Source organism: Natrix helvetica (genome assembly GCF_964273705.1).
Source record: "Natrix helvetica genome assembly, chromosome: 2".
Lineage (NCBI taxonomy): Eukaryota > Metazoa > Chordata > Lepidosauria > Squamata > Natricidae > Natrix > Natrix helvetica.
The window spans coordinates 291,759,450-291,775,704 of NC_138552.1; the positions used below are offsets into that span (position 1 = coordinate 291,759,450).

The 16,255-nt window shown below is 43.1% G+C and overlaps 1 protein-coding gene across 2 annotated transcripts in view; it reads left to right on the plus strand.

The window, feature by feature from the left end:
• Positions 1-16,255, plus strand: part of MED13 (mediator complex subunit 13) — a 176,794-nt gene that overhangs the window by 113,839 nt on the left and 46,700 nt on the right. For both annotated transcript variants that reach the window (XM_081945361.1, XM_081945360.1), the window contains exons 12-16: positions 1,433-1,560; positions 2,964-3,054; positions 6,748-6,962; positions 8,772-8,968; positions 12,556-13,469. In XM_081945361.1, coding sequence (XP_081801487.1) covers positions 1,433-1,560; positions 2,964-3,054; positions 6,748-6,962; positions 8,772-8,968; positions 12,556-13,469 — 1,545 coding nt within the window. The remainder of the gene's footprint in view (positions 1-1,432; positions 1,561-2,963; positions 3,055-6,747; positions 6,963-8,771; positions 8,969-12,555; positions 13,470-16,255) is intronic.

Below are 16,255 nucleotides of genomic sequence, written 5' to 3' on the forward strand. Positions count from 1 at the left end.
GCTGGCTTATTGTAAAAAAATAAAAAATAAATCTGTAAGAGTAACAGGAATGTACAGGTGATCCTCAGTTATGACCATTATTAAGGCAAAATGTATGTTGTTAAGGGAGGCATTTATTAAGTGAGTTTCTCTCCCCCCCCCCCTGCACACACAAACATACTTTATAATCTTTCTTGGCACAGTTGTTAAGTGAATCATAGCCGTTATTAAATTAGTAACATGGTTATTAAGTGAATCTGGCTTCCCCATTAGCTTTGCTGGTTAGAAGATCCCCAAAGGGGGCTCACATGACCCCGGGACACTATGACCGTCATAAATACGAACTAGTTGTCAAGCATCTGAATTTTGATCATAGCAGTAACACTTAGACGTACAGTATATACCGCTTCACAGTACTCTACAGCCCTCTCTAAGCAATTTACAGAATCAGCCTCTTGCCCCCCAACAATCTGGGTCCTCATTTTACCCAACCTAGAAGGATGGAAGGCTGAGTCAACCTTGAGCCGGTCAGGATCAAACTCCTGACAGTGGGCAGAGTTAATCTGCAATAGCAATAGCACTTAGACTTATATACCGCTTCACAGTACTCTACAGCCCTCTCTAAGCAATTTACAGAATCAGCCTCTTGCCCCCCAACAATCTGGGTCCTCATTTTACCCAACCCGGAAGGATGGAAGGCTGCGTCAACCTTGAGCCGGTCAGGATCGTACTCCTGGCAGTGGGCAGAGTTAGACTGCAATAGCAATAGCACTTAGACTTATATACCATTCATAGTGCTTTACAGGCCAATCTAAGCTGTTTACAGAGGCAGCCTATTGCCCCCAATGAAATGGAAGGCTGAGTCAACCTTGAGCCTGGTGAGATTTGATCTGTCAAACCGCTGGCAGCCGGCGATCGGCAGAAGTAGCCTGCAACACTGCAACTCTAACCACGGCCCCACCGTGGCTCTTCATGTGATCGTAGAGCTGCTGCCACGCTTGTAACTGTGAAAAGTGGTTCACGTCACATTTTTTCAGTGCTGTCGTAACGTTCAATGGTCATTAAGCGTAAGTCGAGGATTACCTGCATTCGTTTGTTTGGTGGTAGAGCCTCTAATAAAACGACAGCCTGCAGTGGAAATGTTACCGTGTTTCCCCGAAAATAAGACAGGGTCTTATTTTCTTTTGATCCCTGAAATAAGCGCTTGGCCTTATTTTCGGGGAGGACTTAATATTTTTGGGGTGCAGGAGGCGGCGAGCGTGGTCACTTCATGGCTGCTGCTGTGTTGCAGTATTTTCAGGGAGGGCTTATTTTCAGAGGAGGGCTTATTTTAGTGCATGCGCTCAAAAGCCCTGTTGGGCTTATTATCTGGGGAGGTCTTATTTTCGGGGAAACAGGGTGCAATTTAGATAACGCCTCACCGTGAAACTTTTGACCTTGGTCTCCTTTTCAGCAATAGATGCGCAGCGTAATCCCCCTCACAATCGCACAGCTTCAACTAGTTTGTTCCATGAAAATGACCTGGTTGTCTCCTATACTGACCTTGATAATCTCTTCAACTCCGATGAAGACGACCTGACAGTAAGTACCTTTTTTTAGGGTGGTGGGAGCCTTGCGGAAATGTGATCAGGGGGATCTGTTGCTGCGGCCATAGGGGGTGGGGTGGGATTTTTATGGTGGTCCCAAAGGTGCTTTTTTTTTTCTTCCGAGAGGCAACTAGACAAGCCGGGTTTTGAGTTTATTAAGTTTGAGTTTATTAAATTTATAAACCGCCCCCTCTCCCCGCAGGGACTCGGAGCGGTGTATAGACATCACATATATAAAAACAACAAAGCACAAAATGAAAACCCAGACAAACAACGTAAACATACAGTCTGTATATTAACCCAAACTAATTAATAGTTAAAAACAATCTAAAACTAATTAAAACCCCAAAATTTAAAATTTAAAAAGCCATCCAGGAAGGTCAGTGATAGATGTTACTTATGATTACAATTGGGCCAGGCCGGCTAGTCGGAACAGGTGGGTCTTGAGTTTCTTACGGAAGGAGCGGAGATCAACGGTAGTTCTAATATGGGGGGGAGGTCGTTCCAGAGGGTTGGGCCCATCACAGAGAAGGCCCTACTCCTGGGCACCGCCCGCCCGCATTGCTTAGCGGAAGGTACCCGGAGGAGTCCCTCTCTGTGAGAGCGGATTGGTCGCAGGGATGTATGGGGTAGGATGCGATTCTTTGAAGGCGTTTCACTTCTTCCGCTGGATGGTAGGGAATGAAAGGATTTGCATTCTTTTAGAGCAGGGGTGTCCAAACTTGGGAACTTTAAGACTTGTGGACTTCAACTCCCAGAATTCCCCAGCCCCTTGCTCAAGCACACCATTCCAGACAAATGGTTGTTCCAATCTAATCTTGAAAGCTTCCAGTGTTGGTGCATTCACAACTTCTGGAGGCAAGTTGTTCCACTGGTTTATTGTCCTCACTGTTAAGAAATTTCTCCCTTAGTTCTAAGTTGCTTCGATCAGTTTCCATCCGTTGATTCTTGTCCTGCCTTAAGTCCCTCTTCCAGTGAAGTTGGTGATGCTGAAGAAGTAACCATCCCTTTAGCTGGCCAATTGCTTCCAACTGATTTACTGCCTCGGTGAAGTTGTATTCAGCATCACACTATCCTCCGCACATCTTAATAAATGACATGCGGTCCTGGAGAAGATGCTGATGAATTTTCTCTCCGTTTTACCCTCAAATTTAATGGCCATGCAGAAACAGTTACCCAGATGTTGTCAAAGGAACATATGCCGATAATTGAAGCTTTTAACGTATGATGCGATTTGGATAATATTCTGTTTTATTAGCTCAGCTGTTTGCTTGCATTTTTTTTAAAAAAACGGTTAATTATTTGGCTTTTTTTTTTTTAAAAAAAATTGTTTTGTCCAGTGTTACAATTTGGGACTTATGCCCCTGGGATGTTTATTTTTCTTTCTTTCATTCCTAGCCGGGATCTAAAAGAATATTGAACGGAACGGATGACAAGTCTAGTTGCAAAGAGTCAAAAGCTGGAAACCTGGACCCATTGTCATGCATAAGTAAGTTGCTTTCTCCTAGTGTTATGATTTTTCTTGGGTTATCTTTGCGGTTTGATGGTGAGAAACTTTTTATCATGGAAGTAGATGCCGTACCAACTAAAATGAAAATAAAACAAAATAGTTCCCATTTGTGGGTGTTTGTAAAAATGCTGTTCTAGGACAGCTTTCTCATGTTGGCGGGAAATGATGAAGGTTGCACTCCAACTGAACCTGAGGACACCACATTGGGAAACCTGGCCAAGGTTATAAGGTCTTCAAGCATGAGAGATCCTTGGTGTTCTCTGAGCTTGTTTGTTTAATACAATACAATAGAGTTGGAAGGGACCTTGGAGGTCTTCTAGTCCAACCCCCTGCCTAGGCCGGAAACCCTATACCGTTTCAGACAAATGGCTGTCCAACATCTTTTTAAAGACTTCCAGTGTTGGAGCATTCACAACTTCTGGAGGCAACTTCTGTTCCACTGATTAATTGTTCTAACTGTCAGGGAATTTCTCCTCAGTTCTAAGTTGCTTCCCTCCTTGATTAGTTTCCACCCATTGCTTCTTGTTCTACCCTCAGGTGCCTTGGAGAATAGTTTGACTCCCTCTTCTTTGTGGCAACCCCTGAGATATTGGAAGGCTGCTATCATGTCTCCCCTAGTCCTTCTTTTCATTAAACTAGACATACCCAGTTCCTGCAACCGTTCTTCATATGTTTTAGTCTCCAGTCCCCTGATCCTCTTTCTTGCTCTTCTCTGCACTCTTTCTAGAGTCTCCACATCTTTTTTACATCGTGGCGACCAAAACTGAATGCAGTATTCCAAGTGTGGCCTTACCAAGGCATTATAAATGTGGTATTAATCCTTCACGTGATCTTGATTCTATCCCTCTGTTGATGCAGTCTAGGACTGTGTTGGCTTTTTTGGCAGCTGCTGCACACGGCTGGCTCATATTTAAATGGTTGTCCACTAAGACTCCATGATCTTTTTCACAGTTACTACTACTGAGCAAGGTACCACCTATACTGTACCTGTGCATTCCGTTTTTGTTGCCTAAATGTAGAATCTTACTCTTGCAGATGCTTCATTACCCAAACTAGGTAACATCATCAGTTCTAGGCTGATGTTAACTAGTTTGGGTAATGCAATGACTGCAAGAAAGCAACGAACAGAATGGATAAAATTCTCAAAATAGTAGAACGTCAATGATAAAAGTAGCCAAAGGACTTCAGAAGTAATTACGGCACAAAGAAACAGAAAAAGAAAAGAAAAAAAACATTTGTTAGGATATATGATGAGACAAAACTTGTTAAAAATTTGTGGAGTCTTCTGAGAATGATATGTCTTTACCATTAACATCTCCATCAATTATTTTTACATAAAGGATAACTACATGCAAGCTTTAGGTATTTATACTAATATGGTACATTCAGCTTCAAAAAAAAAAACAGACTAAGGAGATGGCAAGATTTGCTTAATAAAGATAGGAATTTACCATAGTTAATGTATTTATAAATTTGCTTAATAAAGATAGGAAAGATAGGAGCTTAATAAATTATAAATTGCTGAAAGAATAGCAAATGACCTCAAGGCTCAAGAACAGGCCTTTAGAAGGATGACAGAATTCAAAGCCCTTACACGAGTCAAGAACATTTCCTAGGATATATTTATAAATTGCTACTGAGACATGTCATGGAGATGGAACAAATTAATAATTGATGCAAAATTTCAAGGAAGTAATTACAGTGGAAAAATGGGAAGAGCTGTGAAAAAATCAATAACATTCACTCAAGCTATAATTTGAGGCCAAATTGGTATAAAATGTTTTAAATAGGGTATATAACTCCATCAGTGAGTGCCAAGATGGACAAATCATGTATAATAAATGCTGGAAATGCCATATATTTTTGCACATGTAATAAAATATTCTTTTGAGCATTTTATTACATGTGGTGTTCGTGCAAAAAAACCTAAATGTATCTGGAAGGAAACATAACAAAGTATACAGAAATTTGGCCTCAAACCATAAGTATTCCTATTAGGAATAGTGTAATTACAAGATGTATAAATGAAAAGTATTAGAACTTAATAAAATATATGATGACAGCAGCAACAATAAATTATGCTCTGCACTGGAAAAATGTAATTTGGCTGTTGATACAAGCTTGGGAGACCAAAATTGGAGAATAGGCAGCAAAAGCAAATCTAATAGTATATTTTGATAACAGAAGGTTAATTAAATTTAAGCAGAAATGATTCTCTTATTCATAACATACGACACAGCAAAGCACATTTAAATGTTTAGAATATGATTTCTAGAATTGTCTATGAAGATTCTCAATCATCCAGGTCATGGTTGCCCCAAAGGTGCTTTTTCCAAAAGACAAGTGGATGAAATGTTTCTCTTCTCATCCAAGAAACCTCTTCTTCAGAACTGAAGAAGCTTCTTGGATAAAGAAGCGAAACCTTTTCAAAGGAAAATGACCAAAAAAACAAAAAAAAAAAATCCAGATCCCGTTTGGGAAAAGCACCTTTGGAATTTCTAGAGTTAAAAGAATAATTGAAATTGACAAAATGAAATGATTTAAACAGATATAAGGAGCATTCTCCAATGTTTAATCTTCAGTGCAAAAGACAAATATTTAGTGATTAGTGGTTGGGGGGAAATGAAAGGGAAAGAGAGAACGCTTCTTTCATAACATTTTTATCATGTTTCATTTTTTTTTTATTTCTGTATAATTGTAAGCCACTCAGTGTCACCTGCTGGTGAGATGGGAGGCAAATATATGGAAGGAAAGGAAAGGAAAGGAAAGAAGATTCTTGATTTCTGTCCAAATTTTGGTTAAGCTTATGTAACATTTTTTTAAAAAAGACAAGTAATTTATCCCATTTATTCTGGTGGCCCCACTAGAGATGAGAGAACACCATTGTGGGTTTGTGGAATTTAATGCTATTTGTGAGCTACCTTGCATATTGGCTAGGTGCAACCCTTGGAAGACGTAGAAGCCCTAAACAGGCTGATTCAAAAATGTCTGTCCCTTAGCTCTCTTTAGAAAATTAATATATCTCAGTAGGCCTCTGTGTCCTTTAAACATAAGACACTTGGAATACGTCATCCAGTTTTGGTTGCCATGATGTAAAAAAGATGTGGAGACTCTAGAAAGAGTGCAGAGAAGAGCAACAAAGATGATTAGGGGACTGGAGACTAAAACATATGAAGAACGGTTGCAGGAACTGGGTATGTCTAGCTTAATAGAAAGAAGGACTAGGGGAGACAGGATAGCAGTGTTCCAATATCTCAGGGGTTGCCACAAAGAAGAGGGAGTCAAACTATTATCTAAGGCACCTGAGAGCAGAACAAGAAGCAATGGGTGGAAACTAATCAAGGAGAGAAGCAACTGAGAACTGAGGAGACATTTCCTGACAGTTAGAACAATTAACCAGTGGAATTTCTTGCCTCCAGAAATTGTGAGTGCTCTAACACTGGAAGTTTTTAAGAAGATATTGGATATCCATTTGTCTGAAACGGTATAGGGTTTCCTGCCTAAGCAGGGGGTTGGAGTAGAAGACCTCCAAGGTCCCTTCCAACTCTGTTATTCTATTCTATTCTATTCTAAAAGAATAAAACATGCAGAATGGGAAAGCAGCTGTACTGTTTGAGTAGACTGACAAGCGGAAGAAAAAATAACATGTTAAATAACTTGCACCTAAACCAGGCACAGCTGATCTTCACAAAATGTATCCCACGCCACCATCCTTGGAACAACACATTATGGGATTTTCTCCCATGAATATGAACAATAAGGAGTACGGCAGCATGGACACCACCCCAGGAGGAACGATCCTCGAAGGAAACGGTGTGACTGGTGGCCTTCAGTTCAGGATTGAAGTGGATGAGGGATTCTGTAGTCCAAAACCTACAGAAATAAAGGTTTGTAAATTCCTTTGGGTGTTCTTGAATGTTAGTTATGTAACGTTGTCTAGTTTTGATTCAGCTACAAAAATGACAGAGGAGGACAATTTAACAGCTTTTGGGTTGGTTGGTTAGTTCATTGTCAGAGACAAGGTTTTTCTGAATGGCTACACTTCTCCTGAAATAGCCAGGATTGTTCATTTTAATACTTTTTATTTGTTTTTTTTTCTCCTGGAATTCATTTTGGTGACGATGGTGGTTTTTTTCCCCTGCCACCATTACGAGATTTTTCCCCCCTCCATAGCTTTATTTGGGTGCGCAGTGAAATGGACTCACGTTTCATTAACTGTGACAACAGCTTGTTTGATTAACTTTTGACTTTTTTCAGCCCTGCATTCCAATTAAATATTAACTTAGCTTCTGTCTGTATCAGTTATGAAGGGAATGCATTTTACATGGAGGAGGTGCGCTGGCAATGGGAGAAAACAGATGTTGCCACAAATGAGAGCTTCACCACTATCTGCGCTCAAATAGGAGCCCGTTTTTCTTCCACTAGTATGTCTCCCACCCCCTCCTCCCGGTCCCCAGTGTTGATAGTCCTTGACAAACAACCTTAATAGAGGCTGCCCATTTTGGTCCCATGTCATGATGGCTGAAAAACGAGGTGGCCTTGCTTAACAACCCACAGCTCCTGCTCTCCCCAGTGAAGCTGTTAAATGAAAGTGCAGGTCATTTAAATGGAGTACAGATTGCCTTGGGTGGGGGAGGCCTTTGGAGGCCCAGGCCTACCTACCCTGGGTCTCCCAAAGCCCCCCACCCTCCCGATGGCCACTGCAACGTAAGGTAAATGACCACAGGGGCATTGCAATAGCTGTAACTTTGGGACCAGGTGGTAAGTAGCTTTTGGGGGGAATGTCTATGGAGATTCTCAATCATCCCAGTCACGGTTGTCCCAAAGGTACTTTTCAAAAGACAGCTGGACTTTCTTGTTTTGTTTTGTTTTGCCTTGAAAAGGTTTCGCTTCTCATCCAAGAAGCTTCTTCAGTTCTGGAGAAACAGTTTCTTGGATGAGAAACAAAACATTTTCAAGGTTCTTGGGGGGGGGGGGGGTGTTGGTTGCTTTTTTTTTTGAAAAAACGCAAAATGTCCAGTTGCCTTTTGAAAAGCATCTTTGGGAAAACTTTTTTTGGTGGAGGGCATCATACTTTTGAATGTTCATTGAAATTGAAATTGAAATTTAATTTGTTAGCCGCACCCTCTCCAAAAGGACTCGGGGCGGCGTACAATAAAACACATACAATATACATATATATATACAATACATATACAAATACAAATAAACACATTAAGGGAAGACTGATCATTAAAATTCACAAATATTTGAAACTTAAATCCATGAGTCTTTCTGTTTAAACTTTCCACCCATAAGGGAAAGGTTCCCCTCGCACATATGTGCTAGTTGTTCCTGACTCTAGGGGGCGGTGCTCATCTCCGTTTCAAAGCCGAAGAGCCAGCGCTGTCCAAAGACATCTCCATGGTCATGTGGCCGGCATGACTCAAACGCCGAAGCCGCACAGAACGCTGTTCCCTTCCCACCAAAGGCGGCCCCTATTTTTCTACTTGCATTTTTTACATGCTTTCGAACTGCTAGGTTGGCAGAAGCTGGGACAAGTAATGGGAGCTCACTCCGGTAGGCGGTGCTAGGGATTCGAACTGTCAAACTGACGACCTTTCTAATTAACAAGCTCGGCGTCTGTGGCCACTGATCCACTGCGTCCTTTCCATTCATAGCTGTTTTTAAATGCTCTTCCTTGGTGTGTGTTTCAGGATTATTCCTATGTTTATAAGCCCGAGAACAGTCAAGCTTTCATGGGATGTTCCATGTTTGCCCCACTGAAGACTCTCCCGAGCCACTGTCTCCCTGCCATCAAACTGCCAGAGGAGTGTGTTTATCGGCAGAGTTGGACTGTTGGCAAGTTGGATTTGCTTCCGCCAGGACCCACCATGCCATTCATTAAAGAGGGGTAAGTGTTTCTTTAAGACCAGATAATAAAAGGACTTCATCGAGCTTAAGAAACGATTTGACATTGTCTTCTGGCAAATGTATCGGTCCGAGAGCATGGCTGGGTTTCACAGAATCCAGATGCATTTCAGCAAGGTTTGTTGTTAGTTGCAAAGTCGTGTCCAAACCATCGTGACCCCATGGACAACGTTCCCCCAGGCCTTCCTGTCCTCTACTATTCCCTGGAGTCTCTTTAAACTCACGGCGACTGCTTCGGTGACCCCATCCAGCCCCCTCATTCTCTGTCATCCCCTTCTTCTTTTGCCCTTCATCGTTCCCAGCATGAGGCTCTTCTCCAGGGAGTCTTTCTTCCTTCTCATTAGGTGGCCAAAGTACTTGAGTTTCCTCTTCAGGATCTGGCCTTCTAAAGGGCAGTCAGGGTTGATCTCCTCTAGGACTGACTGGTTGGATGGCCTTGCAGTCCAAGGGACTCGTAGGAGTCTTCTCCAGCACCAGAGTTCAAAGGCTTCCATTCTTTGGCACTCAACCTTTCTTATGGTCCAGCAAGGCTTAGGTTTGTTTATTTACTGAACATTTTGATGATGACACTTTTCTCACTATCAGGAAATTTCTCCTTAGTTCCAGGTTGCTTCTCTCCTTGATCAGTTTCCACCCATTGCTTCTAGTCCTGCCTTCAGGAGCTTTGGAGAATAGTCTGACCCCCTCTTCTTTGGGGCAGCCCCTCAAATATTGGAATATATTACTATCATGTCAACCCTAGTCCTTCTTTTCTTTATGGCAAGCCATCATTTATCATTGCTTATTTTTTTTTCTCCATTTAAACATAGCTGTTAAAAATATTTAACAGAGATACAATTTGATTGCGGTATAAGGAGTATCTTGGGGGTGCTTAATTCCATCAGTTTCAATAAGCCATGAAGTCTATTAAGAGTAAAGACAAACCAGGAATTCCTCTATACTTCTGGAAGTCTGATAGAGCTGGGTGTGTGTTTGTGTGTCTCAATCTTTTTCTCATTTTATAGGGGAAAATGTATATAGATGTTCTATTCCGTTGAAAAAGTACAAGTTAAATTACAAGTTCTCCAATGTTTGAGACTGATTGCTTATTTTTTTAACGTCAATAAGCAACAATAGTATTTTTCTCTCATCAAAGTAGTGCACAAAGCACTAAAAATATAGCATTCCTGTAAAGTTAAAAATATCCGAGAGAAAGCTAATGTAAGATACATATATTAAGTTGTTTTAACACATCAAGGAAGTGTGGAATCATCCGTTGCTTCTATCTTCTTGCTGCTTACAGTTAGTCCTTGACTTAGGACCAATCATACTAACAGCCGACCTGTAAGCTGTTTGCAGCATCCTATGGTCATGTGACCATGATTTACCGCATCTTTGCCATAAACCATTTATTTCCAATTTCCGGCAATAAACGTTCTATAACAATACAATACAATACAATACAATACAATACAATACAATAGCAGAGTTGGAAGGGACCTTGGAGGTCTTCTAGTCCAACCCCCTGCCTAGGCAGGAAACCCTATACCCGTGATGGCGAACCTATGGCACGCGTGCCACAAGTGGCACGCGGAGCCATTTGTCAGTCACTTCCGGTTTGCTCGGAGGGTGGTTTTAAGCGCTCCGAAGGCTTCAGGGAAGCCTCCGTACAGTCCCTGAAGCCTCCGGAGTGCCTCCGGGGGGTCGGGGGAGGCTCTTTTTGCCCTCCCCAGGCTCCAGGGGCTTTATAGGAGCCTGGAGAGGGCAAAAAAAACATGTAAAAATGGGGGGGTCGCGCGTTGTGCGCGCATGCGCACTGGGGGGGTCGCACGTTGCATTATGGGTGCGGCACGCCCGCACTCGACCCCCCTGCGCTCCCCCCACTTGTGGCACGCGAGCCAAAAAAGGTTCGCCATCACTGCCCTATACCGTTTCAGACCAATGGCTATCCAACATTTTCTTAAAGACTTCCAGTGTTGGGGCATTCACAACTTCTGGAGGCAAGCTGTTCCACTGATTAATTGTTCTAACTGTCAGGAAATTCCTCCTCAGTTCTAAGTTGCTTCTCTCCTTGATTAGTTTCCACCCATTGCTTCTTGTCCTGCCCTCAGGTGCTTTGGAGAATAGCTTGACTCCCTCTTCTTTGTGGCAACCCCTGAGATATTGGAAGACTGCTATCATGTCTCCCCTAGTCCTTCTTTCTTTTAAACTAGACATACCCAGTTCCTGCAACCGTTCTTCATATGTTTTAGTCTCCAGTCCCCTAATCATCTTTGTTGCTCTTCTCTGCACTCTTTCTAGAGTCTCCACATCTTTTCTACATTGTGGCGACCAGAACTGAATGCAGTATTCCAAGTGTGGCCTTACCAAGGCCTTATAAAGTGGTATTAACACTTCCCTTGATCTTGAGTCTATCCCTCTGTTGATGCAGCCTAGAACTGTGTTGGCTTTTTTGGCAGCTGCTGCACACGGCTGGCTCCTATTTAAATGGTTGTCCACTAGGACTCCAAGATCCTTCTCACAGTTGCTACTGTTGAGCAAGGTACCACCTGTACTGTACCTGTGCATTCCATTTTTGTTGCCTAAATGTAGAACCTTACTCTTTTCACGAAGCATGGTTTCATTTAATGAACGTGGCATTATCTTAACTGCTTTGGTATTTGCATTAACGACTGATCAGGTCCAGTCACATGATGACTCTCTTTATGGCCATCATGACTTATGACTGTACAGGTGGGTAGTCCTCGACTTAACAGTTTGTTTAGTGACTGTTCAATGATACCATCACTGAAAAAGTGACTCTATGATCATTTTTCACATTTACAACCGTTACAGCATCCCTGGGGTCACGTGATCAAAATTCAGATGCTTGGCAACAGGTTTGTATTTCTGTCGGTCACAGGTGTCCCCGGGGGGGGTGGAGGCGGGGGGAGTGTCACCTGATCTCCTTTTGTGATCTTCTGACAAGCAAAGTCAATGGGGAAGCTGGATTCACTTAACAACCGTGTGACTAACGTAACCACTTCAGCGAGTCACTTAAAAAGGGCAGCAAGAAAGGTGGTAAAATGGGACAAAACTCAAATTTCTAACCAATGTCTCACTTAAGAACAGAAATGTTGGGGTCAATGGTGGTTGTAAGTCAACGACTACCTGTATAACCCTTGGTAGGCTCCCTTATGGTCATCAGACTATAACTCTTTATCATTACTGTATTTTTCGGACTATAAGACACACCTAGATTTAGAGGAGGAAAACAAGAAAAAAATAGGTTTTGGCCTATGTGCATCCCTTTTTTCGCCCTCCCCGACTCCCAGAGGTAGTTTGCAGGCCAGAAACAGGCCCATTTTTGGCCTCCCAAACCCTCCATGTGTGCTGTTTTTGCAAAAAAAAGGGTGAAAATGTGACGCACAGAGTATTTGGGAGGTCAAAAATGGGCCCGTATTTGGTCTATAAGACGCACTGAAATTTTCACCCACTTTTAAGGGTGTGTGTGTCTTATACTCTGAAAAACAGTATGCTTTGGTCATTATATGTCCCATTGGCTTCAATGCATACTCTTTGAAATTAAAAGCTTTTCCCTTCCTTCTCCAGGGACGGGAGCACCGTTGATCAAGAGTACGGCCCTGCCTACACTCCGCAGACACATACCCCCTTCGGTATGCCCCCCAGCAGCGCCCCGCCAAGCAATAGCGGCGCTGGGATCCTTCCTTCCCCTTCCACCCCTCGCTTCCCAACTCCCCGGACTCCAAGGACGCCTCGGACTCCCCGCGGGGCGGGTGGGCCAGCAAGCGCGCAAGGCTCCGTCAAGTATGAGAATTCCGATTTGTACTCGCCAGCCTCCACCCCGTCCACCTGCAGGCCCTTAAACTCGGTCGAGCCGGCAACAGTCCCGTCAATTCCCGAGGCGCACAGCCTCTACGTGACCCTCATACTGTCCGAATCGGTGATGAATCTTTTCAAAGACTGTAACTTTGACAGCTGTTGCATTTGCGTTTGCAACATGAACATCAAAGGTGCTGACGTCGGAGTTTACATTCCAGACCCAACCCAGGAAGCCCAGTACAGGTGTACGTGTGGATTCAGCGCGGTCATGAACCGGAAATTTGGCAACAGCTCGGGATTGTTCCTCGAGGATGAGTTAGACATCTTGGGCCGCAATTCGGAATGCGGCAAAGAAGTGGAGAAACGCTTCGAGGCCCTTCGCACGGCTTCCGTCGAGCAGAGTGGAAGCTTAAAGGAGGCGGACCGGCTTCCCGACGAGTTGATCCTTTTGTTGCAAGACCAGTGCACCAACTTGTTTTCACCGTTTGGAGCGGCAGATCAAGACCCCTTGCCCAAAGTCGGCGCCACGGGCAATCTGGTGCGGGCTGAGGAAAGAGACTGTTGCTACGACTGCTATCTCGCATTGGAACATGGACGCCAGTTTATGGATAACATGTCTGGAGGGAAGGTTGACGAGGCGCTTGTGAAGAGTACTTGTTTGCATCACTGGTCAAAACGAAATGGTAAGTGCCTCAGTTTGCTGATCGAATGAAAGCATGTGTTTTAATTCCACGTAAAACAGTGATTTACAATAGCAATAGCACTTAGACTTAATATCCTGCTTTGTAGTGCTTTCTAGCCCTCTCTAAGCGGTTTTACAGAGTCAGCCTCTTGCCCCTCAACAATCTGGGTCCCCATTTTACCCACCTTGGAAGGATGGAAGGTTGAGTCAACCTTGAACCTGCTGAGATTTGAACTGTCAAATTGTGGTCAGCAGAAGTAGTCTGCAGTACTGCACTCTAACCACTGCGCCACCACGGCTCATGTGAATAGTTGGTTGACAAGAAATGGCAAAGAAACAAGAGCTTGCATTGATGACGTTACCTAGTTGGGTAATGAAATGTCCGCAAGAAAAAAGCCAAGCTCAGAGAGCACCGGGATCTCCCAGTTTAACCCTGAGCTACCAATATTCTTTTCCTTCAGAAACAATAGCTTTCTTATCTGTTCCTAATTTACTAGAACAGTGTTTCTCCACCGTGGTAACTTTAAGATGGGTGGACTTCAATTCCCAGAATTCCCCAGCCACCCATTCTTTAAGAAAGGTGGACTTCAAGTCCCAGAATTCCCCAGCCAGACTTGCTAGGGAATTCTAGGAGCTGGTCTTCACATCTTTAAATTGCAAGGTTGAAGAAATGTTATTCTAGATCAGTGTTTCTCAACCTTACCGAATTTAAGATCCATAGATCTCAACCCCCAGAATTCAGCAAGCTTTGTCGGCTGGGGAATTCTGGGAGTTGAAGTTCACGCATCTTAAAGTTCACAAGGTTGAGAAACGGTGATCTAGAATAACGTTTCTCAACCTTGCAATTTAACAGATGAACTGAGTTGAAAGTGACCTTCTAAGGTTATCTAGTCCAACCCCCTATTTAAAGATGTGCAGACTAGCTCCCAGAATTCCCTAGCATGGCTGTCTGGGGGAATGCTGGGAATTGAAGTCCACGCCTGTTCCAGAAGACAAGAACAGCAAAAACCCTAATTGGAAGTACAGGTAGTCCTTGACCTACAATCAGCAGTTTAATGACATTTTGAAGTTACAAAGGACCCCCGAAAGGGACTTACAACCCAGTTTCGAAGTTATGAGGTGCACCCTTCTCCGGCAGTCATGTGACCAGATTTTGGGCGCTCAGCGCTGCATTGGCCTGCATCTATAGACAGCTTAGTAACCACGGGGAAGAAGGTCATGACGATCTTAATTACTAGGCTCAGTTACGATTGTAACTGGAGGACTATCTTTATAGGAAGAACTTGTAACAGGTGGTAAAGGGTTTAGTTAAATGCGGGATCATTTTTACTTTTCATGTTTTTTAAAAGATAGTATTTGAAAGCCAAGTCTGTCCCAAAGGTGCTTTTTTCAACTGGACTTTCTTGTTGTTGTTTTTTCTTTGAAGAAGTTTTGCTTCTTCTCATCCAAGAAGCTTCTTCAGCTCTGACTGTATGATGGGGAATGGGAGGATTTATATTCCTTGCAGACAGCTGGTCATTTGCATCCTTTTTAGAGAGTCATTGAGGCCACCTGAAGCTTCTTCAGCTCTGACTGGATGGAGGGGAACGGAAGGATTTATATTCCTTGCAGACAACTGGTCATTTGCATCCTTTTTAGAGAGTCATTGAGGCCACCTGAAGCTTCTTCAGCTCTGACTGGATGATGGGGAATGGAAGGATTTATATTCCTTGCAGACAGCTGGTCGTTTGCATCCTTTTTAGAGAGTCATTGAGGCCACTTGAAGCTTCTTCAGCTCTGACTGGATGGTGGGGAACGGAAGGATTTATATTCCTTGCAGACAGCTGGTCATTTGCATCCTTTTTAGAGAGTCATTGAGGCCACTTGAAGCTTCTTCAGCTCTGACTGGATGGTGGGGAACGGAAGGATTTATATTCCTTGCAGACAGCTGGTCATTTGCATCCTTTTTAGAGAGTCATTGAGGCCACTTGAAGCTTCTTCAGCTCTGACTGGATGGTGGGGAACGGAAGGATTTATATTCCTTGCAGACAGCTGGTCATTTGCATCCTTTTTAGAGAGTCATTGAGGCCACTTGAAGCTTCTTCAGCTCTGACTGGATGGTGGGGAACGGAAGGATTTATATTCCTTGCAGACAGCTGGTCATTTGCATCCTTTTTAGAGAGTCATTGAGGCCACTTGAAGCTTCTTCAGCTCTGACTGGATGATGGGGAATGGGAGGATTTATACTCCTTGCAGACAGCTGGTCATTTGCATCCTTTTAGAAGGTCCTTGAAGCACCTTTGGGACATCCATGACCTGGATGACTTGAGAATCTCTACAGACTGAAAGCCAGTCTGTTGTTTTTTTTTAAAGTATTACTTGCTCTGGGGGAACCTGGTTCAAATCCATCCTGAGTCAGAGAAGCCCCAATCCCTTTCTCTCTCAGCCCAGCTTAATGGCTGAAGCTGTGATTGTGGGAAAACGCAAAGCGTTAACGCATGCCACCTTCAAGTTCCTGAAAGAACATTGAGATATAGATCTCATAAAATATTTATAAACATCCCTAAAGTAATTCTTGGAGTGTGATAAAATCAATACGGAACAATAAAGTAAAACCTCATAAAAAAACAAAAAACAAATCTGGATTAGAAACAAAATGCACGCTGATACTATCACTAAACTGCGGACGCAAGCCAGAAAAAGAAAGAATGAACACCTGGAGTAGAACATAGGTGTGATTTGCGACTGATGTCCTCACCAGCAATTTTAGCAATTGTGTTGTGCAGCCTCTGTGTCATCAACACTATC